The following is a 22,927-nucleotide window of genomic DNA, read 5'->3' as shown; positions in this document are numbered from 1 at the left end:
TAGAAAATTACTGGAAGCACCCTGAAGGTGCAGAGGTTCCAGGAACTTGCAAAACAGGACATATCAGACTACGACCACAGGACCCTACACCCAAAGATAACATCGAAACAAGTTGCAGCCTAACTGAAATATCCTCCTCTACAATGGCCCCATTACCCAATAAAAACTCAAAGCCCTAACCCCTCAGTTCTGGTGCTGGTGCATATTCCCATTCCTAGCCCTTTCTCTCCCTTGGGAAAGTAAAATAAAACCTTTACTCTCTGCACTTTCTTCTCTTTGTGAATTCTTTCACAGCCTGCGTCACCATCCCGAACAACAAGCCCATCCCTAAACACCAATTATCAAACAATCTGACTTCGGTTGATTGTACCTATAACAGGTTCTATAAAATTCAGCAAATGAAGCACACAGAGCAGTACAATTCAAAGTGCAACTTTACCTGCAAGCAGCATAGCCATTTCCCCAACTATTTAAAGTGTTCTATACCCAGTTAGCGAGCTATGAGCAAAAAAAGATAGACCTTAAAGTAGTGGTGGTCACCAACAGTGTTAATATAAGTCTAGTACTGACATGGTGGTGAAGAAAAATGTGGGGCTGTGTCTGCAGCGGTCATGGGCTGGATGTGTAAATGCACGCAGAGGCAGCATCCCTGCCAAAATGGATGGGTGTGGCACTGAACCTATGAAGGGAAAATCTGGCCCCAGACCTGCCCAGTGTTAACCACTAGAAAAATTTTCATTTTATATCCTTTTGTAAAGCCTGTGAATTTCAAGGGACTAAAGCATTAGACCAAAATACACAAGGGATTTTTTAAAATATCCCTCAGAATTTTGGTTATATCAGTAGATATGGAAAGCTATCACTTTTGTCTGAAAACTAAACATGGCCGTCTTGTAAACTATTTGTTACCAAAGTCTTCCCCTTTAATTGCACATGCATCTTGAATTTCAGAAAACATTAATTCACAACAAGGAGGAAGAGAATGTGTTCTGTTGTTGAAACAATTATTGTACCATTTTGTCATGTTTGTATTCTATTTAAAAGGCTTGAAAAGTCAAAGTGTATGAATAGCTTAACTAAAGTAGAACTGAAATATTCATAATGCTCTACACACACTGTGGCATACAATATAAAAGTTATAATGTTTGTGATTCCTGTGCATTTTATTATTTTTATAATTATGAGCATTTTGATAGTCATTTTAAAAACAAACCAAAAAGTGGTAGTGGCGGTCATAGCCCAGAGATTGCCCTGCCAACTACACAAATTAATTTATGGTCACTCCACAAAGCAGGGATTGCTCTCCCTCCCAATTTTATATTGATTGTTGAGGCTGATGACACTCCACACATCAAGAGATTTTGAAAGTTTCTTACTCACAAATGGGACACCTGGGCAGAGGAGGGCCTGCACAAACGTATCTGGGGTAGCTTGTGCAGGTGGAGGGAAAAGGTTAGCTTTCATAGTAGACAGGAGGTAGAACTGGATATGGGCTGAAATTTGCAAAATTTAAATTTCCCACTGGCTCTAAAGGAAGAGGGGCCTGTCCAGTTGTGGGGCCAAAGTGGAGAGAAATGTAAAGCTTAAAAAGTCAGTGGTCAAACATCAAAACTGGAGTCAGACTCTTTATTACAAATAGGTACCATCAACAGTTTAACAATTAGTAAATTTAAGCACACAGAAGTTAAATTGCCTAATGGCACATAATAGTAAATAGTAGCCTTTTCTCATTCACATTTTCTAGTCTGAATTCGTAAAATTCAACAAGGTTTGAGTTATAATAGAAACTCTTCAACATTCATTACCCATTTTTTCAGCATTAAATGTTCTGATTCTGAATAAACTGAATATCAGGTCAAAGGAACTGCCACATCAACTGTATTTTACTCTAGCATGAAATCTGATGAGCTACAACAAATGAAAGGCAGATAAAGGGTTTCCTACATTAATTATATTAGATTATGAATTCTAAGATGTTGATTAAGATGTGCACACTGTCTAAAGACCTTTCCACATTCCATACATTCATTCATTCATTATTCCTTACATACATTCAGTATGAATGTTATGATGTCGGGTGAGTTCTGAGAGACAAGTAAAGGCCTTTCCACATTCCTTGCATTTATAGGGTATCTTGGCAGTATGAATTTGCTGATGTTGAGTAAGTTGTGAGGCACAAATAAAGGCCTTCCCACATTATGCACATTCATAGGACTTTTCACCAGTATGAATTTCGTAATGTTGAAAAAGCTGGGAACCACAAATAAAGGTCTTCCCACATTCTCTACATTCATAATGTTTCATACCAGGATGAATTCTCTGGTGTTCAGTAAGTTGTGAACTACAAATAAAGGCCATTCCACATTCCCTACATTGATAACATTCCTCACTAGTATGAATGCTATGATGTCGGGTAAGTTCTGAGACACAGGTAAAGGCCTTTCCACAGTCCCTACATTGATAACATTTCTCACCATGATGAATGCTATAATGTCGGGTAAGTCCTGAGACACAGGTAAAGGCCTTTCCACATTCCCTACATTGATAACATTTCTCACCATGATGAATGCTATAATGTCGGGTAAGTTCTGAGACACAAGTAAAGGCCTTTCCACATTCCTTGCATTTATAGGGTTTCTTGGCAGTATGAATTTGCTGATGTTGAGTAAGTTGTGAGGCACAAATAAAGGTCCTCCCACATTGTGCACATTCATAGGACTTTTCACCAGTATGAATTTGGTAATGTTGAAAAAGCTGGGAACCACAAATAAAGGTCTTCCCACATTCTCTACATTCATAATGTTTCATACCAGGATGAATTCTCTGGTGTTCAGTAAGTTGTGAACTACGAACAAAGGCCATTCCACATTCCCTACATTGATAACATTTCTCACCAGTATGAAGACGCTGATGTTGAACAAGTTGTGAACGCAGTCTAAATGCCTCACCACATTCCTTACAACCATAAGGTTTCTCACCAGTGTGAATTCTCTGATGTTGAGTGAGTTCTGAGCCACAAATAAAAGACTTCCCACATTCCTTACATTTATAAGGTTTATCACCAGTATGAATTCTTTGATGTCGGGTAAGGGTTGCAGATTGTCTAAAGGCCCTCCCACAGTCCTGACATTCATAGGGTTTCTCATCTGTATGAATTCTCTGATGTCGAATAAGATGTGAGGCACGAATAAAAGCTTTTCCACATTCCTTACATTCAAAATGCTTCTCACCAGTATGAATTCTCTGATGTTCAGTAAGATAAGAAAAATGACTAAAGACCTTCCCACATTCCTTACATTTATAGGGTTTCTCACCAACATGAATTCCTTGCTGTCGTATATGTCCTGAGCCATAAATGAAGGGTTTTCCACATTCTTTCAATTTACAGAGTTTCTCTCCAGGAAAAATTTGCTGATGTAGAACAAGAGATGTCTTCAGGCTGCAAGTTGGCATTTTTTCGTAAGTCATTAGTGCTTCCCCCAGATATCCACCCTGATTTATCTTTTGCTTCTCAAACTGGCCTTTGCATACCCAGTCATCTCTGACACTGGAGCCTACAAGGCTATAACTTTTTTCCATTACCATCCACTGGGCTGATGTTACTTCACAGATTTCTTTTTGAAGACGCAATTCCTTGGTCTTACATCCGAATTCCAAGCCTGAAAGATAACCAGAAAGTAAACACATGGTATTTCCTCTTTGGAAAGAAATAAAACTTCTATGGTAGAAATAATAATAATGTCCCTAATAAGTGAGTATGGTATACATAGACTTCAATTTGAAAAAGAGATCAAGAGCATAAACAGTAAGAACTGTGAAGAGGGTTCTTAGAAAAGTAAGTACAGTGAGTAGTTTTTAAATTTTGGTGTAGATCAGAGTCATCTAAATAGTCTATTTTAAAAATTGAATGTCAGCGTACTCACATCAAGTAAATAAGAATTTAGAGCAATAGGTCTTAGGTTTCCTATTTTTAACACACTCGACTAGCTAATTCCAATGTTGTACAAAATTTAAGAATCCCACTTAGAATTTTTCAGTGGTTTCCAACTATACTTAGAATAACATCCAAACACCTTACCAGAGTTTATGAGATCCTCCATATCTTTTCTTGGACATATCTCAATCAAAATTCTATCCAACATCTCAACCCATTCTCACAGTTCATTATGTACGAAATATTCATCACCTGCGAGCATTTGATATAAACCAACTCTCTACCATTTCAAATGTTTTCATAGACTGTTCAGCTTGTTAGAAATTCTCTAAACTTGATACTTTGCATGGCTGCCTTCATATTATACTATAAGTCTCAGGTAAAAAGGTACCTCCTTAGAAAGTTTGAGCTAGATAATCCTACTTAAATTCACTTCATTCTCTCTCATTGCAGTTTTCTGGATTTTAGAATTATACAATCATTTATTTATTCATATGTAATCTTTTATCTTACTGTTAAAACTCTTAAGGGGCAGGAAGGAACAATGGCATATCTCTCAACACAGAATAATCAACATCTTACTCATAATAGGTTTCCATAAATTGTTAAATGAATGGTTTAATTAATTCATTCAACTGCTTATTGAATGAATTAATCCATTCAATTAATGGATTAATAAAAGGGGATTATTATAGGGATAAAGAGAAATACAGATATATGCATGTATCTGTCCAGTTTGTGTTTATAATTATAGAATAGTTCTAAGCACTTGTCCCTGATTTTAATCTCTTCCCCATCACTGAAAATACAGTGTCTGGCAGAAGTAAGGCCTGCTTGAGTGTGGTTGGTAGGGTAATAATATGGGTGTAATACTATATAGTTTTAATTTGAACATTTCACCTAAAATGTTATGTGGTATGCTCAAGTGTGATATTGCTATGTTACAGAATTACATGCCTATGATTTTGTAATAAATGATTTTGAAATAAAAAGGGGTGTTATTTGTCCCAAACCCTGTATATGCTTTTTACTTCATCACTTCCCTCAGAGGCTAAAACAAAATTACAACCAAAGCTAGATGATTAAATGATGCAAATAGAAAAATAATACATATACCTAACCACCCATCTATCCAACCATGTCTCTATTTATACATATACCTGTACTAATGCACCCTGCATAGTCATGTCTATCCTTTCTGTCTCCTTATTTCAACTACTGAACTGAGGTGCATTTTCTTTTAATCTTCACTTAAACTTGTGGTATTACTTACCCTTTCTTCCAAAACACACTCTATTTTGTTCCTCCAGGTTCTTTCTCAGGGTCTCCCTTCCACTCCTGTCTGTCTAAGACCACTATATTTGTACTTCCCAGAAAACTGTATTCCCCCCGCCCCAGGCATCCTAACATGTTTAAAGCATAATAAAAGACCTATGTAATGTTAATTAAGCAAAGGGAACTGAGAATGTTGGGAGATGAGGATCACCAACTGTTTGGTAGAATGAGTGGGTAAAGTAGAACACTAGGAACTCTATTAACAAAGGGTATACTGGATGTAAGATGAAGGAAATAATGGAGAATGGCAATCTAGATAATGGAACACACTGAGAATATTCTAAAATGTTGAGTGAGTATAGAATGATTATAATACAAATATTGCTATGACTACAGTATGATAGGTTTTGTGGATACAATGAAACTATCATTTGGTGCAGGTGCTATAAAGATTGTCCTTGAAATAATACAGAAAGGAACTCAGGCAAAGTCTATAATAATGAATAATTTGACAGTAAAGGCTGAGAAATGGTTCAGAATAAAAGAAAAAGTAGTAATGAGATTCAGTGAGAACAGGATTCTGAGGGATTAGCATTTCATACCACACTCTGTTGATGATGACCTGTTACAAACAAATTACTTTTACCTACTTCAATCACAATTTCATCATATAGTAATAAATATAGAAATACTTGTTCCATAAACTTATGAAGATTAGAAATAATATATATAAAGTAGCTGGCATAAAGAGTCAAGAAGTGGTTGTTACTATCATTCTTATTACTACAAAAGAAGGTTCAGGGAAAAAGGGTGAAGGAGGACTAAGCAAGGAAAATGATATTAAGTTGTTCTGCACCTGCGCTGCTTTTCATAAAAGTCTATCATAAAGAAGACAAATGTGAAAGGAATGAAGCATGAAAAAAAATCAGAAACCAAAGACCTCCAAAACTCAAGCAGAAAGGTAAATATTATTCTATAATCATCCTCTCGTTCATGCCCTAATTATCTGCAATGTTAATTTTACTGTCAATTATATTCCCAATGGCCTAATCTAGCTTAAATTCCACAGTCCATCATTATAACTTAACTTGCACTCATCTTCCTAACCCTGAGTAAATCCAATCCCACCCATTGTTCTTCTCCACCTGAGTAGTTAAACATGCCTGGTAAAAAACACACCATCTTGACTATAACCACACGGCTCAAATACACCCTCAGTATTTCCCCTCATCCCTACTACATTTCTTATTCTTTCACTCTGGGAAAAATATTCCCCACCTTTTCTCTCTCCTAAAACCTGAAAACTACCTTGTAACTGATGTCCATACTGATTATTTCACTGAGAGAAAAAGAAAAGTAAGAATGAGAACATTTTCCTTTATGTAAGCAAATCAACCAACTTGTACATAAACTCCAATTGTCTGTTATCTCTGCTGATAAAGTGCTCTTGCCAAGGCCAATACCACTATTGGGCACTAAAGAACATCATCTCTGATATAACCTCTTCTCCTATATGCTTCTGCAGTTCACACCCCCTTCTCCTTCAAAAAGGATTTTTCCTGATCTCCTGTTTTGGTCCCATCAGCATACAAAGACACTCCCATATATTCTCTTGTAGAGTGCACACACACACAACTTCCTTGATCTTGATCAGAGGACCTGCCCATGCAGCTAAATCACTTCTTTGTCCCTAGCTTTACAAAATTTCATACTACAATAAATCCTCACTTAACGTCACAGATAGATTCTATGACTTTAAGCAAACCAACCTATAATGAAACCAATTTTACCACAGGCTTATTAATATAAATGAGAGTTAAGTTCCTACAAAGAGAAAACAAAATGACATTATTTGAGGACCTGCTATAGTTAGTTCCCACTTCACCATCCACCTATTGTGTCACTCTCTATTTTTTATTTTTGCATTAAAATTGTCTGCCACACAAAAAAAGCAAGCTTATTTAAGTGGAAAAAACCAATGTAACAATTACTCAGCTTTAACAACTGCCGACTTATAATTTTCTTTATTCATTCACTTCTCGCAGCAAATTCCACAGATTTTTAAAAAGATTTTATTTATTTTTATAGAAAAGGGAAGGGAAGGAGAGAGGGAGACATGTGTGGCCTCTCGTATGCCCTCTACAGGGGACCTGGCCCACAACCCAGGCATGTGCCCTGACTGTGACCAGTGACCCTTTGGTTCGTAGGCCTGCACTCAATCCAAAGCTACACTAACCAGGGCTCCAGATTATTTTGAAGCAAATTCCAGGCATCATGTTATTTCATCTTGAAATACTTCAGCATGAATCTCTAAGACAAGGACATTTTGGCAAAAGTGTAATAATATAGTAATCATACTGAAAATTTAACAGCAATTCTTTAAGAACAAGTATCTGCTCTGGCAGGTGTAGCTCAGTGGATTGAGCACCACCAGCCTGCCAACCAAAGGGTCACAGGTTTGATTCCCAGTCAGGGCACATGCCTGGGTTGCAGGACAGGTCCATCCCCAGTAGGGGGCCTGTAACAGGCAACCACACATTGATCACATTGATGTTTCTCTCCCTTTCTTTCTCCCTCCCTTCCCCTTTATTCATTTCTAAAAATAAATAAATACAATCCTTTAAAAAAACTATAAGATCAAATATCCATTTAGTCTATTTAATTACTTAATTATAAATGAGTAATTTTCCATTTGTGTGAACCAGGATGGATATGAAATCTATATATAAAACTGATTGATATCTTTAAGTCTCTTTTACTCTATAAGATATATAATTAAAGATAAAATACAGGTTTAGTTCAAAATAATCCCTCTAATTCATATTCAGGGCTACATGGTTTTTACTTAATGTTATCAATCATACATCTATGTTTCCTTTATCTCATACTGAAAATCTGTTTTCAAAGACTCCACCTAAATTGCTCATTTATTTTATTCCTCACTACATACACAATATTCTCAGAATAACAATATCAATTCTTCTACCACTAATATTATTACTAAAAATGATGTAAGGTAAAGAGGGGTTTTTTTGGCAGGAGGGACATTAGTTTCTTTTGTCTTTGCACTGGATACATATTAATATTGAATTACTTCACTTCTCTTTCGATCTCAGAAATTTTTCTAAATTTAATTATTTTAAAATTGTATAGGAAATTTATATAGTTCACAACTCAAATCTACAAAGCAAAGTATAGTCAAAGAAATCTTCATCCTACTTCTTTCCCTTCCCTTGTAGGTAACAATTGAAGAAAACTTCTAAAAAAATTATAATATCCTCCCTGTTTTAAATAGTAGCATACTTTAGTATAATCAGTGTTTGGCCTTGTGCTATCATTTTGATTTATGATACATAAACACTCGAACATGCACACATCCTTATCTTTTATATACAGTATTTCAATTTGTAGACTTTTTTACTTATAATGTATTCTGAGGTATATCTTTTCATATTTAGTAAAGTTTAGGTTTTGATCCAATGGTTATGTAATAAATTTATATAATTATTGTTCTCTCTCTTTTTTGCTATTATTTTACAGACTTTCTATTATGAGAAATACTGAAAGTAATTACTAACCTCTTTTCTCTCTCCCCAGCCTCTGATTCAAAGTAACTACTTCCTGTTAATACCTATAAGATAATTTGCAAGCTTATTATACTTTTTCATATATTCTCCACATTCTCACACTACATTTTGGAGAATTATACTGTATCTACTATACCTAAACAATAAAACTATACTCTCTCCCTTAATAATACCACTGGATGTTAAATATACAGATTATTGTATATTTAATGCTCACCACCAGTCCTTAAGTTGATATGTCTCTATTTCGTCTTTCTGCAGCTCATTTCCCAGTGGATTCGTCAGGAAGAAGTTACAGAAATAATATACTCTGCTACTACATGTACTCAATAATTTGGCTACATATAAAATTCTTAGCTCAAAACTTAATAGAAAAATATAAATTGTTTTCTTTAATGAAGCTTTGCTATAGAAAGACCAAACAGCAATCTAATTTTTTACTTTTAAGTAATTTATGCCTGGATGCCAAAGATATAATTTTTCCTGGACACATGGTGAACTGTTATAAAACATAATTCCAATCCTTTTGTTCATAATTATAATAAAGTCACCTTGAATCATTTTTCTTGATTATTGTTCATTGCACTTTTATTGGAACTCATTATGAAGATGTTAGATCTTCATTGCCTATCTTCCATATTTTAAAGATATAATTAAAGTACATATAAAATAAATATAAAACTCAATGCCAATAATATTGAAACTTTATATGAAAGCTTACTCATGATCAAATAGAAAACTAGAATTATACTATAGCCACTAAAGTAAACAAGTCAATCGGTAAAAACTTTCCTCTAGGCTTCTAAATAAAAATAATAAGGACTTCCAGCCAAGACAGAGGCGTAGGTAGACACACTGTGCCTCCTTGTACAACCAAGATAGGGACAACAACAATTTAGAAAGAAAAAAACAACCAGAAATGACAGAAAATTGAACTGTATGGACGTCCAACAACCAAAGAGTTAAAATAGACACATTCATCCAGACCAGTAGGTGGGACAGAGTCAGACAGCTGGGTAGAGAGGGGTCGAGACACAAAAAGCAGTGGCACTGGGTGCGCAAGGCACTAGATGCACAAGATGGCAGTGGGAAGGCCCTAGGTGTGCAGGCAGCAGCAGGCAGACCCAGGCACAGGGTGGTGATTGTGAAGTGAAGCACTGTACACCAGGCAGCTGGCTGACCTGGCAGTCCCACATTCCAGCACAGATAAACCAGGTAAAACTGGGAAGAGAGACAGACCGTGCAGCCCAGGGTCCCAGCACCAGGAAATAAGACCTCAAAACACCAATTGAAAGCACCTGTAGGGGTTGAGGCACAGGGAGATACTCCTAGCCTCACGGGAGACTACGTTGGAGAGACCCATAGGGTCCTAGAATGTACACAGGTTCACCCACATGGGAATCAGCACCAGAAGGGCCCAGTTTGTTTGGAGGAAGCAGTGGAGGGGACTGGGATCCAACAGAGAGCAGAGCAAGCATCATTGTTCCCTCTCAGACCCCACCCCCACATACTGTGTGACAACCCAGCAAAGTGGGTTGCCCCGCCCTGATGAACACCTAAGGCTCCGCCCCTCACTATTTAACAGGTGCCACAAGACAAAAAAAATTGCCCAAATGAAAGAACAGATCAAAGCTCCAGAATAAAATACAATTAAGCAATGAAGAGATAGACAATCTATCAGATGCGCAGTTCAAAGCACTGGTGATCAAGAGGCTCACAGAATTGGTTCAATTTGGTCACAAATTAGATGAAAAAATGAAGGCTACAGTAAATGAAATAAAGGAAAATATACAGGGAACCAATAGTGATGGGAAGGAAACTGGGACTCTAATCAATAGAGTGGACCAGAAGGAAGAAAGAAACAACCAAACAGGAAAGAATGGAGAAACAAGAATTCAAAAAATGAGGAGAGGCCTAGGAATCTCCATGACACCTTTCAATGTTCCAACATCTGAATTACAGGGGTACCAGAAGGGGAAGAGGAAGAGCAACAAGTGGAAAAGTTATTTGAAGAAATAATAACGGAGAACTTCCCTGATCTGGCAAAGGAAATAGATTTCCAGGAAGCTCAGAGAGTCCCAAAGAAGTTGGACTCTAGGAGGAACATACCAACACACATCATAATTACATTAGCCAAGGCAAAAATGAAGGAGAGAATCCTAGAAGCAGCAAGAGAGGAGACAGTAACCTACAAAGGAGTTCCCACCAGTGTCAGCTGATTTCTCAAAAGAGACCTTGCAGGTAAGAAGGGGCTGGAAAGAACTATTCCAAGTCATGAAAGGCAAGGGCCTACATCCAAAATTGTTCTATCCAGCAAAGCTTTCATTTAGAATGGAAGGGCAGATAAAGTGCTTCTCAGATAAGGACAAGTTCAAGGAGTTCATCATCACCAAGCCCTTATTTTATGAAATATTAATTTCTAAGCAATCAACTAGAACAGGAACAGAACCACAGAAATGGGGATCACATGGAGGATTAGCAATAGGGGAGTGGGAGGAGGGGAGAGGGGGAAAAGATACAGAGAATAAGTAGCATAGATGGTAAGTAGAAAATAGACAGGGGTGGTGGTTAAGAATAGTATAGGAAATGTAGAAGCCAAAGAATTTATATGTACGACCCATAGACACGAACTAAAGGGGGAGAATGTGAGTCGGAAAGGGTATGCAGGGTGGAGGGGAGTGAACGGGGGAAATGGGACAACTGTAATAGCATAATCAATAAAATATATTTTTAAAAAAAGAATAAAAAAACCTGCATAGGCTGGCATAGCTCAGTGGATTGAGTGTGGGCTGCGACACAGGCATCGCAGGTTCGATTCCCAGTCAGGGCACATGCCTAGGTTGCAGGCCATGGCCCCCAGCAACCACACATTGATATCTGTCTCTCTCTCTCTTTCTCTCTCCCTCCTTCCCTTCCCTCTCTAAAAATAACTAAATAATAAATAAATAAATAAATACCACAAAAAAAACTGAGCAGAGACATCAATGGCCACACACTGTAGGAAAACAGACTGCAAAATTAGTCCAAACAAGTCACTAAACAAATAAATTTTAAAGAAAAAAAGTAAAAACAGCATTAACAATTCCTGGAAGGATTGAAGTTGCTATATTATATTATTTAAAATGTCATATTTTCAACAAAACACTCAGAAACCATAAGTGTGTGTGTGTGTGTGTGTGTATTGGGGCAAGGGACATGGAGGGAAAATAGTCAATAAAAACTGTCTCCCAGGAAGCCCAGAAAAACACTTCAAAGCCACAAAACAAGTCTTAATAAATTTGAAGACACTGAAATTATATTAAGTATCTTTTCCAATCACAATGAAATAAAACTGGAAATCAACAGATCAAGAAATCAAGAGCTAAAACTACAAAACTCTTAGAAGAAAACAAAGAGGAAAAGCTTTATGAGATTGGATATGGCAGTGATTTCCTAGACATGACATCAAAAGTCATATAAAAAAAGAAAAAATAATTTTAAATTTTGAGCATCAAAGAACACCATGCTGTGATCTGAATGTTTATGTTTCCCCCCACCTCTGGAGGGTGCTGAGGTTGTGCAGTAGAGCCCTCAAAAATGAGATTACTGCCTTATAAAAGAGTCTCCACAGAAATCACTAGCCCTTTCACAACATGAGGACACAGTGAGAAGGCAACAGTTATAAAACAGAAAGAGAGGGCATGCTGGTACTATGATCTTGAACTTCTAGCCTCCTGAACACTGAGAAATAAATGTTATTGTTTACGAGCTACTCAGTCTATGGCACTTTGTTATAATAGCTCAAATGGACTAAGACACACCATCAACAGAATGAAAGGCTACCCACAAAATAAAATACTTGCAAATTACATATCCAATAAGGGATTATATACCCAGAATATACAAAGAATTTCTACAAGTAAACAACAGAAAAACAAACAAGCCAATATTAAAAAGGGCAAAGGACTTGAATATCTATTTCTCCAAAGATATACAAATAGATAATAAGCACATGAAAAAATGCTCAACATCATTAATCATTAGGGAAACACAAATCCAAACCACAATGAGATACCACCTCATGCCCATTAGAATGGCTATTATTTAAAAAAAATAAATATTAGTGGGAATGCAGAGAAATCAAAACCTTTGTGCATTGCTGATGAGAATATAAAATGGTACGTTCAATGTGAGAGTGGCAGACCTACGTAGGCCTAGGAGGAATGGAAATCACCAGGCAGGAAAACTGTATTGTGGGAAGCTAGCCTGGGAAAATGCCTGCCTGGGAAACTGCCTGCCAACCCTACCCAGGACAAACAGATACCTGGCTAAGATTAGGGTCTGGGGTTGGCCTAACCTGCATAACAGGATGCAGCTTTAACATGAGGCTGACAAGATGTATCAAGAACAAAGATCAGCAGAAATGGCACCCAGCAACTAGCTCTAGCCAATCACACTCTGACACCCCAACCAGTTACCCTTCTCGGGTTTTTGCACTTAAAAACCCTGCCCTAAGAACAACCAAGTGAATCTTAACCTCCCTTGGTTGGCTCCCCAACCTCTCTAGGTTGGCCCCACTTTCCCCCACGAGTCCCAGCCTCCCTTGGTTGGCTCCACTTTTCCCTCTTATGCTCCACTAATGAACCCTGCTCCTTAGCTTGCTGTATCTGTCTGGTTTCTTAAGCAATTCCGATCTAACAGACAGTATAGCAGTTCCTCAAAAAATTAAACATACAATTACCATATGACCCAACAATTCTACTTCTGGGTATCTGCCCAAAGTCTTAAAAGCAGAGACTTACCCTGGCTGGTGTAGCTCAGTGGATTGAGCGCGGGCTGGGAACCAAAGTGTCCCAGGTTCGATTCCCAGCCAGGGTACATTCCTGGGTTGCAGGCCAGAACCCCCAGCAACCGCACATTGATGTCTCTCTCTCTCTCTCTCTATCTCCCTCCCTTCCCTCTCTAAAAATAAACAAATAAAATCTTTAAAAAAAAAAAGCAGAGACTTAAAGAGATATTTGTACACCATGTTCCTAGCAGCATTATTTGCAATAGCCAAAAGATAGAAGCAACTCAAGTATCCATCAATGAATGAACGGATAGATAAAATACAGTAAATGTATACAACAGAATAGTATTCAGCCTTAAAGAGAAACTTCTGACACATGCTACAACATAGATGAACCTTGAGGACACTTTACTTGAGGTAAGTAAAGTAAAATAAGTCATACATGAAAGGAGAAACATTGTATGATTCAACTCACATGAGTTCCCTAGAGTACTGAAATTCACAGATACAGGGGAGAAAGGAATTGGGAGTTATTATTTAATGAGGGCATAGTTTCATTTTGAGAGATGAAAAAATTCTGCAGTTGAATGCAGTGATGATTGTACAACAATGTGAATGAACTTAATGCCAATGAATTTATACTCAAAGAAGTTAAGACGGTAATAAATTTGATTATTCATATTTTACAATTGTAAGTAAATAAATAAATGACTCCTATCAAAATAATTAAGTATTAAGAAAATAAACAGCCTAGTGACAAAGATGGCAAAATTTCATATAAAGAGTAAGTATAAAGCCCTGGCTGGCGTAGCTCACAGTAGATTGAGCACGGGCTGCAAACCAAAGTGTCGCAGGTTCAATTCCCAGTCAGGGTACATGCCTAGGTTGCAGGCCATGACCCCCAGCAACTGCACATTGGTGTTTCTCTCTCTCTCTCTTTCTCCCTCCCTTCCCTCTCTAAAAATAAATAAATAAAATCTTAAAAATATAGTCAATGTAACATTAAAAAAAAGGGTAAGTATAAATAGCAAATATATTTAAAAAATGTTAAGCCTAATTAATAAAAACTAAAAATATAGTACAATTTTACATTCACTATTATGTAGTAAAAATAATTAACTTTCCCTAAAAGAGGTCAGGCATTTCTCCTAGATCCTGGAATTTCCCAAGTGATAGGAGTATCTTTGTTTTCAGAGTGAGGCCCTTGGACCACACTTGACAATTTATGTTTACTCAGTGATTCCTGGTGGGGGTTGCCCATGCCAGAAAGATGAATTATATGATTAAAGGGTTGGGTGCGTGGGTCGGATGAAATCAGCTTCCACAGAAAGGAAGAAAGCTGGACATTAAGTTCAATCATATGTGCAATAACTTAATCAATTATGCCTATGTAATTAAGCTTCAATCAAAAACTTTGGACACTCAAGTGCAGGAGAACATCCTGGACTGGCAATATTCCATGCATCCAGGGTAAGGCAGAAGTAGGTTTATCACTGTTCACGTAGAAAATAATACTGTAAGAATAAACTCTGTGTTTTGCAAACTCCCAGGTGTAAACCTACTTTTGCTACACTCTGTACTGTCATGCATGAATGACAGGAAAATGCACCCCTGAGGACATGGAAACTTCACCTGTGGAACCCTCCCAGATTCTGCTCTGTGTCTCTTCCTTTGGCTGGTTCTAATCCTTTTGCTGGTATTCTTATGCTATAATAAAACTAATCATAGATATAGTATTAGGTTCCAGAGTTGTGTGAGTTAGTCTAGTCAATTACAAAATTTGAGGGAGTCCATGAAGATCCTCAAATTTGTAACTAGCTGATCTGAAATGAGGATGACTCTTGGACCCCTTGAGTTTTCAGCAGGTGTCAGAAGTCTTGGGCATATTCTGCAGTCTGGAGGACTGTGCACTTAACAAAGATGAATCCTATAAATATCATATTAAGTGAAAAAAATCAGGGACTATTCCATATAGTATGAACCAATTTTTATAATATTCAATAGCAAAAAAACTAAATACATTGCTTAGGGATACAAACATACAGGGCAAAACTATTATAGTGGCCTTACAATTTGATATCAGGAGTTGTGACACTTCCAGCTTTGTTCTTCTTTTGTAGAACTGCTGAGGCTATATGGGGTCTTTAGCGGTTCCCTATAAATTTTTGGAAATTTTATTCTAGTTCGGTCAAATATGACATTGGTATTTTAATAGGAATTGTGTTGAATGTATTGATTGCTTTGGGTAGAAAAGACATTTTAGTGATGTCAATTTTTCCATTCCATGAACTCGGCGTATGCTTCCACTTATTTGTATACTATAAGGTCACTGTACTGTAATAAAAACTGCCTGGTACCAGCATAAGAACAGACACATAGACCAATGGAACAGGAAGAGAGCCTAGGAATAAACCTACAGGGAACCGATCTGCCTGGCAATGACAATTGTAGCTCAGCCCTATTGAAAAGCCCAATAGGTGTGCTGTGGCACACAGGAGCCAAACCCACAGATTGGTTCTCCCATGGGAAATCAGGCCTGCATTATACCTAGGCAGCTTTGAGACTGGCTCTTGCTAAAACTCCTTCACCCAGAGTTCAGGCAGCAAATGCTTACTGCATATCTTTAAAGTAACTCCCTGAAGTCTGTGCTAATTCTCCAAGGACTGAAGTGTAACCAGACCAATTACTCTTATTGTTCCCTTCCATTTGCAACATTTTTTCCTTGTTAATCTGTAAGAAGTAATCAGTAACTTCCTTTCCATTGCTATCTGTAAAAAGTAATTACCTAAAGCAAACCTAAGCATAATGAATGAAAACCTTCTTTGATGTATGCTATTAGAAAGCTGATAAAAACCTGTCAAGGCAAAGGTCAGCGTTCTCTCCCCTTGAAAGAGTGGCTGTGCCATCCCTTTTCCTTCACAGGACTCAGTAGTCCATCTCATCTCATCCATAACGCTGCAGACACTGCTGGCCAGTGCCCATGTCATAAACCCATGCCTTTATAATCAATAGTTAATTGACAAAGGTGAATAAAACATACAATGGAGCAAAGACAATCTCTTCAATAAATGATGTTGGGAAAAGTGTACCGGTACATGCATGAAACTAGACCACCAACTTATACCATACACAAGAATAAACTCAAAATTGACAAAATCCATAAATGTAAGTCATGAAACCATAAAAATCCTAGAAAAAAACAAAGGCAGTAAAATCTCAGATATCTCACGTAGCAATATTTTTGCTGATATATCTCTTAGGGCATTGGAAACAAATAAGAAAATAAACAAATGGGATTACATCAAATTAAAAAGCTGCTGCATAACTAAAGAAACCATTAGCAAGACAAACAGGAAACCCATTGTATTAGAGAACATTTTTGCCAATGATACATCTGATAAGGGTTTATTCTCCAAAATTTATAAGGAACTAATAAAACTCAACACCAGGAAGACAAAAAATTCAATTAAATGGGAAAGGACCTGATAGATATTTCTTCAAAGAAGACATACAGATGGCCCACAGACATATGAAAAAATGCTCAACATCACTAATCATCAGAAAGATGAAAATTAAAACCACAAGAAGATATCACCTCATAACTGTCAAAATGGCTACCATCAATAAATCATTAAACAACAAGTTCTGGAGAGGATGTAGAGAAAAGGGAACCCTAGCACACTGTTGGTGGGAATGCGGGCTGGTACAGCCACTGTGAAAAACAGTATGGAGTGTCCTCAAAAAAATGAACATAGAATTCCCTTTTGACTCAGTGATTCCACTTCTGAAATACATCCTGAATATCCTAAAACACCAATACAAAAAAATATGTGCACCCTTATGTTCACAGCAGTGCTACTTACAATAGCCACGATCTGGAAACAGCCTAAGTGCCCATCAGTAGATAAGTGGATAAAAAAAGCTGTGGTACATTTACACAATGGAATACTATGCAGCAGTAAAAAAGAAACTTCTAGATTTTGCAACAACATGGATGGACCCAGAGAATATTATGCTAAGTGAAATAAGCCAGTCAGTGAAATCTAATGAATAAAATAAACTAATGAACAAAATAGAAACAGAAGCACAGATACATGGAACAGACTGACAGCTACTGGAGGGGAGGGGAGGGTACTGGATGAAAGATGGTGAAGGGATTAACCAAAGAACATTTATGCACAACCCATGAACGTGGACGTTATGGAGAATGACATAGGGAGGGGAGAGTGTGTGGCTGGGAAAGGGAGAAAATGCAAAAACAAAAGAAATAGCATAAACAAAAAAAATAATTCGTTCATTTTTTTAAATATAAATCAAAAGTATTACTATATCATATAAAAAGATCAAAGGAAGAATAAACACAAAAATCAGGTTAGGTGCTATGGGGACATTAGGGAAGTAGTAAAAGAGAATTAAAAATAAACACAAGCTAGGTGTAATGGCACTGTAAATTATTCTAGCTCCTGAATAGTGTGGCAGAGTCACAGGTTTTTGTTGTTATACTTTAAAATTTATATATATTCTTTTTAAATATATCATAACAAACAATAAAAAGAGTTTTTCAAACAAAAAATTAAGCACAATGTTTTGGGAAATTCCATAAAGCTAGTCACACACACACACAAAAAACACTCTTGAATTATATGGAGATAAATCAACAGTGAAAACCTTGTGCACAGGAGAGGAACTCTACAATGAGCAAAAGAATTTTTTGAAATAATGAAAATGTTCTGATTGACTTCGAGCAAGATGGAGGAATAGGTGGACACACCATACCTCCTCACACAACCAAGATTAGAACAATAATAATTTACAGACAGAATGTCAGTCAGAACTGACAGAGGATTTATCTGAATGGAAGTCAGACAGCCAAGAAGTTGAAGTAGACCCGTACATCCAGACTGGTAGGAGACGACGAGCCAGGCGGGCGCGGGGCTGGCGCGGGTCAGTGGCGCGCGGAGGTTGGGGAAAATTTGGCTCGAAATCGGCGCGACCACCATCTGGGGTGCAAGAACGCAGCAGTGATCCCTGAGTACGCAAGCTGCGGCTGGCGGACTCAGTGAGGCAGTGATTGTGGACCAGGGCAAAGCTCGCAGCCCAGGATCCCAAAGAAGGGTCTGAGCCCAGGAGAACGGAACTACCACCATTGTTCCCTCACACCCCCGCCCCCGCTCCGCCCCCACATATAACATCACAATCTAGCGACCAGGGTGCCCAGCCCCGGAGAACACCTAAGGCTCCATCCCCCACAGTAACAAGAGCGACCAGACCGGAAAAAAAAAAAAAAAAAAAGAGAGAGAGACAGGGAAAGACATAAGACATGTTTCCAACAGAACAGATCAGTCCCCCAAGACTCATCCTTTTGAGCAACCAAGAAATAGCCAATCTATCAGATGCACAGTTCAAAACACTGGTGATCAGAAAGCTCACGGAATTGGTTGATTTTGGGCGCAATTTAGGTGAAAGGATGCAGGTTACCATAAAAGAGATGCAGGAAGATACACGGAGGAGAGCCAATAGTGAAAGGGAGGAATCTGAGTCTCAAAACAATACAGTGGACCAGAAGGAAGAGAGAATCAACCAAGCAGGAAAGCATGATGAAATAAGAATTCAAAAAATCGAGGAAAAGCTTAAGAGCATCCAGGACACCTTTAAACGTTCCAACATCCGAATTATAGGGGTACCAGAATGGGAAGGAGAAAAGCAACAGATGGAGCACATATTTGAACAAATAATAAAGGAGAACTTCCCCAATCTGGCAAAGGGAACAGTCTTCCAAGAAATCCAAGAAGCTCAGAGAGCCCCAAAGAAGTTGGACCCAAGAAGAAACACACCAAGGCACATCATAATTACATTAGCCAAGGTAAAAAACGAAGGAGAGAATCCTAGAAGCAGCAAGAGATAAGGGGACAGTAACCTACAAAGGAGTTCCCATCAGACTGTCAGCTGATTTCTCCAAAGAGACCTTACAGGCAAGAAGGGGCTGGAAACAAATATTCCAAGTCATGAAAGACAAGGACCTACATCCCAGATTGCTCTATCCAGCAAAGCTCTCATTTAGAATGGAAGGGAAGATAAAGTGCTTTTCATATAAGGTCAAGTTAAAGGAGTTCATCATCACCAAGCCCTTATTTTATGAAATGTTAAAGGGACTTATCTAAGAAAAGAAGATAAAGAAAAGACATGTATAGTAAAAGGACAGCAAACTCACAATTATTAACAACCACACCTAAAGCAAAACCAAAAGAAACTAAGTAAACTAGAACAGGAACAGAACCACAGAAATGGAGGTCACATGGAGGGCTAGAAGCAGGGGGGTGGGAGGAGGAGAGAGGGGGGAAAGGTATAGAGAATAAGTAGCATAGAATGTAGGCTGAAAATAGATAGAGGGAGGGCAAGAATGGTACGGGAAATGTAGAAGCTAAAGAACTCATAAGTATGACACATGGACATGAACCAAAGGGGGGGAATGTGGGTGGGAGGGGGGTACAGGGTGGAGGGGAGAGAAGGGGGAAAATGGGACAACTGTAATAGCATAATCAATAAAATACATTTAAAAAGAAAAAAAAAAAGAAAATGTTCCGAATCTGAGCTGTCCAATGTAGTACCCCAGAGTCAAATGTAATAACTAAGCATATAAAATAGGGTTAGGTAGCTGAAAAATTGAATTTTTAATTTTATTCAATTTAAATTACTTTAAAGTTAAATTTAAATAGGCACATGTAGCTAGTGGCTACCATATAGGACAGCACAGTTCTTGAGCATTCTCTATCGTACATTGGATTGCAAGAATCTTTATGTTGTCCCCTCAGGGTAAAACAAAAAAAAGCCAAAAAAAAAAACAACAACAAAAAACATCTGAAAGCTTAAATTATGATTATCACATTATGACTTTAGTATGCATGAAAAGTAAGGCAGAACTCCAAATCAGGAACACATTTTCAAACAAAATGCCTACCCTGACATAAAAAAATGAATAAAAGATCTATAATTAAATGTTTTCAGTTAAGATAAAATGGTTTTGGCACATCATACTTTTTCCCTTTAACATTTTCAATAAACTAGCTGACTATTAATACTTGCCTGAATTGAGTTAGATAAATCAGCTTCACTGGATTATGTATTTCTGCACTAGAATACCAGGAGCTTTAAAAGGTTTAAACTTTTTGGCCCAGGAATCTCACATCTGAGAATCTAACATGAAAACACCCATCTAAATCAAGTTGCATAAGACTAATAACTTTAAACAGCAGAAACAGAAAAGCGACCTAATGTTCGATATCTTGGACTTGCTTTAAAATATATCAGGGTTGAGGAGTACATAGGTCAATGGGGATAGATGAAATAAGATTGGAAACATTGTGATAATTGCTGGAGCTGAAAAATGGATTCATTAGATGTTCAATTTACCATTCTTATATATATTTAAAACTTTCTGCATTAAAGTAATAAAATTTAAAATACATTTGTAATGCCCTGTGAAAAAAAAAACTAAAAATCATTAATATCCTACAACTAGAACATTTAAAATATGGACAGTGTTCCCATTACTTAAAAGTATATTTTTAAGAAATTAAGAGCCTTTTCTCATATTTCAAAAAAAATCCCTCAAGCTATGCTACTTAAAACCCAATCTTTGCCCACATTAAGAATGTCATCAATAACTTCAGCTTCCAGCCATGATGGAGGCATATGTAGATAAGCTTTGCTTCCTCACAGAACCAAAAGAAGGATAATAAGCAATTTAAAAACAAAAAATAACCAGAACTGCCAGAAAATCGAACTTTATGGAAGTCTGACAACCAAGGAGTTAAAGAAGAAACATTCATCCAAATGGTAAGAGGGGCAGAGACGGGAAGCCAGGGCGGCCAGGACTCACAAGGCAGGGGCTGGCTGACTGGCCGATCCCACATTTGCCTGCAGATAAGCCAGAAGGAACAACTGATGAGCGAGACAGACCACACAATCCAGGGTTCCTGCACAGCAAATTAAAGACTCAAAACCCTTGGGTGTAAAAAACTGTGGGGGTTGCAGTGTTGGAAGAAATTCCCAGTCTTACAAAAGAGTCTGTTGGAGTGGCCCATAGGATCCTAGAATGTACACAAGTGCACCCACCCAGGAATCAGCACTAGGGCAGCACCTGAAATGTCACATCCACTTGTGGAAAGTATGAAAGAGACTGAAAGCAGAGCGAGAGCCAAGTAAGCGGCATCGTACCTCTCTGACTTCTTGCCACATACAGCACCACACACAGCAAAGTGGGTTGCCCTGCCCTGGAGAATACTTAAGGCCCCAACCCTTACAATGTAACAGCTACATGGAGACAAAGAAATATGGCCCAAATGAAAGAACAGATCAAAACTCTAGAAAAAGAACTAAGTGACAAGGAGATTGCCAACCTATCAGATGTGGAGTTCAAAACACTGGTAATCAGGATCCTCGCACAAATTATTGAGTACAACTGCAAAATAAAGGAAGAAATGACGGCTACAGAAAGTGAGATAAAGGAAATATATAGGGAGCCAACAGTGAAGGGAAGGAACCGGGACTCAATTCAATGGTTTGGAACCATAGGAAAAAATAAACATTCATTTATCCACCTTGAATTTATCTTTGTGTATGGTGTAAGGGGGTGATCAAGTTTCATTTTTTTGCATGTAGCTGTCCAGATCTCCCAACACCATTTATTGAAGAGGCTATAGTAGTAACACCATAAAAGTCCTAGAGAAAAACATTGGCAAGAAAATCTCAGACATTCCACACAGCAACATCTTCACAGATATGGCCCCTAAAGTAGGGAAGATACAGGAAAGAATAAACAAATGGGGCCTCATCAAATTAAAATGCTTCAGTATGGCTAAAGAAAACAGCATTAAAATGAAAACGAGCCAGCCATATGGGAAAACATTTTTGTCAGTGACACCTCAGACAAGGGCTTGATCTCCAAAATGTATAAAGAACTCACATGGCTCCACTCCAGGAAGACAAAAAAACCCAATTAGAAAATGGGCAAAAGACTTGAACAGACACTTCTCCAAGGAGGACATACAGAGGGCCCAGAGACATATGAAAAGATGCTCAGCATCACTAGCCATCAGAGAGATGCAAATTAAAACCACAATGAGATACCACCTCACACTGCTCAGGATGGCCATCATAAATCAATCAACAAATAAGTGTTGGAGAGGTTGTGGAGAAAAGGGAACCCTAGTGCACTGTTGGTGGGAATGCAGACTGATGCGGCTACTGTGCAAAACAGTATGGCATTTCCTCAGAAAACTCAAAATGGAACTGCCTTTTGACCCTGCAATTCAACTGCTGGAATTATACCCTAAGAGCCCTGAAACACCAATCCAAAAGAAC

General features: G+C 37.8%; 1 protein-coding gene across 1 annotated transcript in view; it reads right to left on the bottom strand.

Annotated features, from left to right (window-relative positions):
• Positions 1 to 1,612: 1,612 nt before the first annotated feature.
• LOC123823782 (zinc finger protein 850-like) overlaps positions 1,613 to 22,927 on the bottom strand; it is a 39,610-nt gene continuing 18,295 nt past the window's right edge. The window contains exon 5 of the mRNA XM_045846778.1: positions 1,613 to 3,659. Coding sequence (XP_045702734.1) covers positions 2,197 to 3,659 — 1,463 coding nt within the window. The 3' untranslated portion in view covers positions 1,613 to 2,196. The remainder of the gene's footprint in view (positions 3,660 to 22,927) is intronic.

The sequence above is a fragment of the Phyllostomus hastatus genome, unplaced genomic scaffold (assembly GCF_019186645.2).
Source record: "Phyllostomus hastatus isolate PE091 unplaced genomic scaffold, TTU_PhHast_1.1 phas_contig_5, whole genome shotgun sequence".
NCBI classification, from domain to species: Eukaryota; Metazoa; Chordata; class Mammalia; order Chiroptera; family Phyllostomidae; genus Phyllostomus; species Phyllostomus hastatus.
This window is presented reverse-complemented; position numbering and strand designations above follow the sequence as displayed.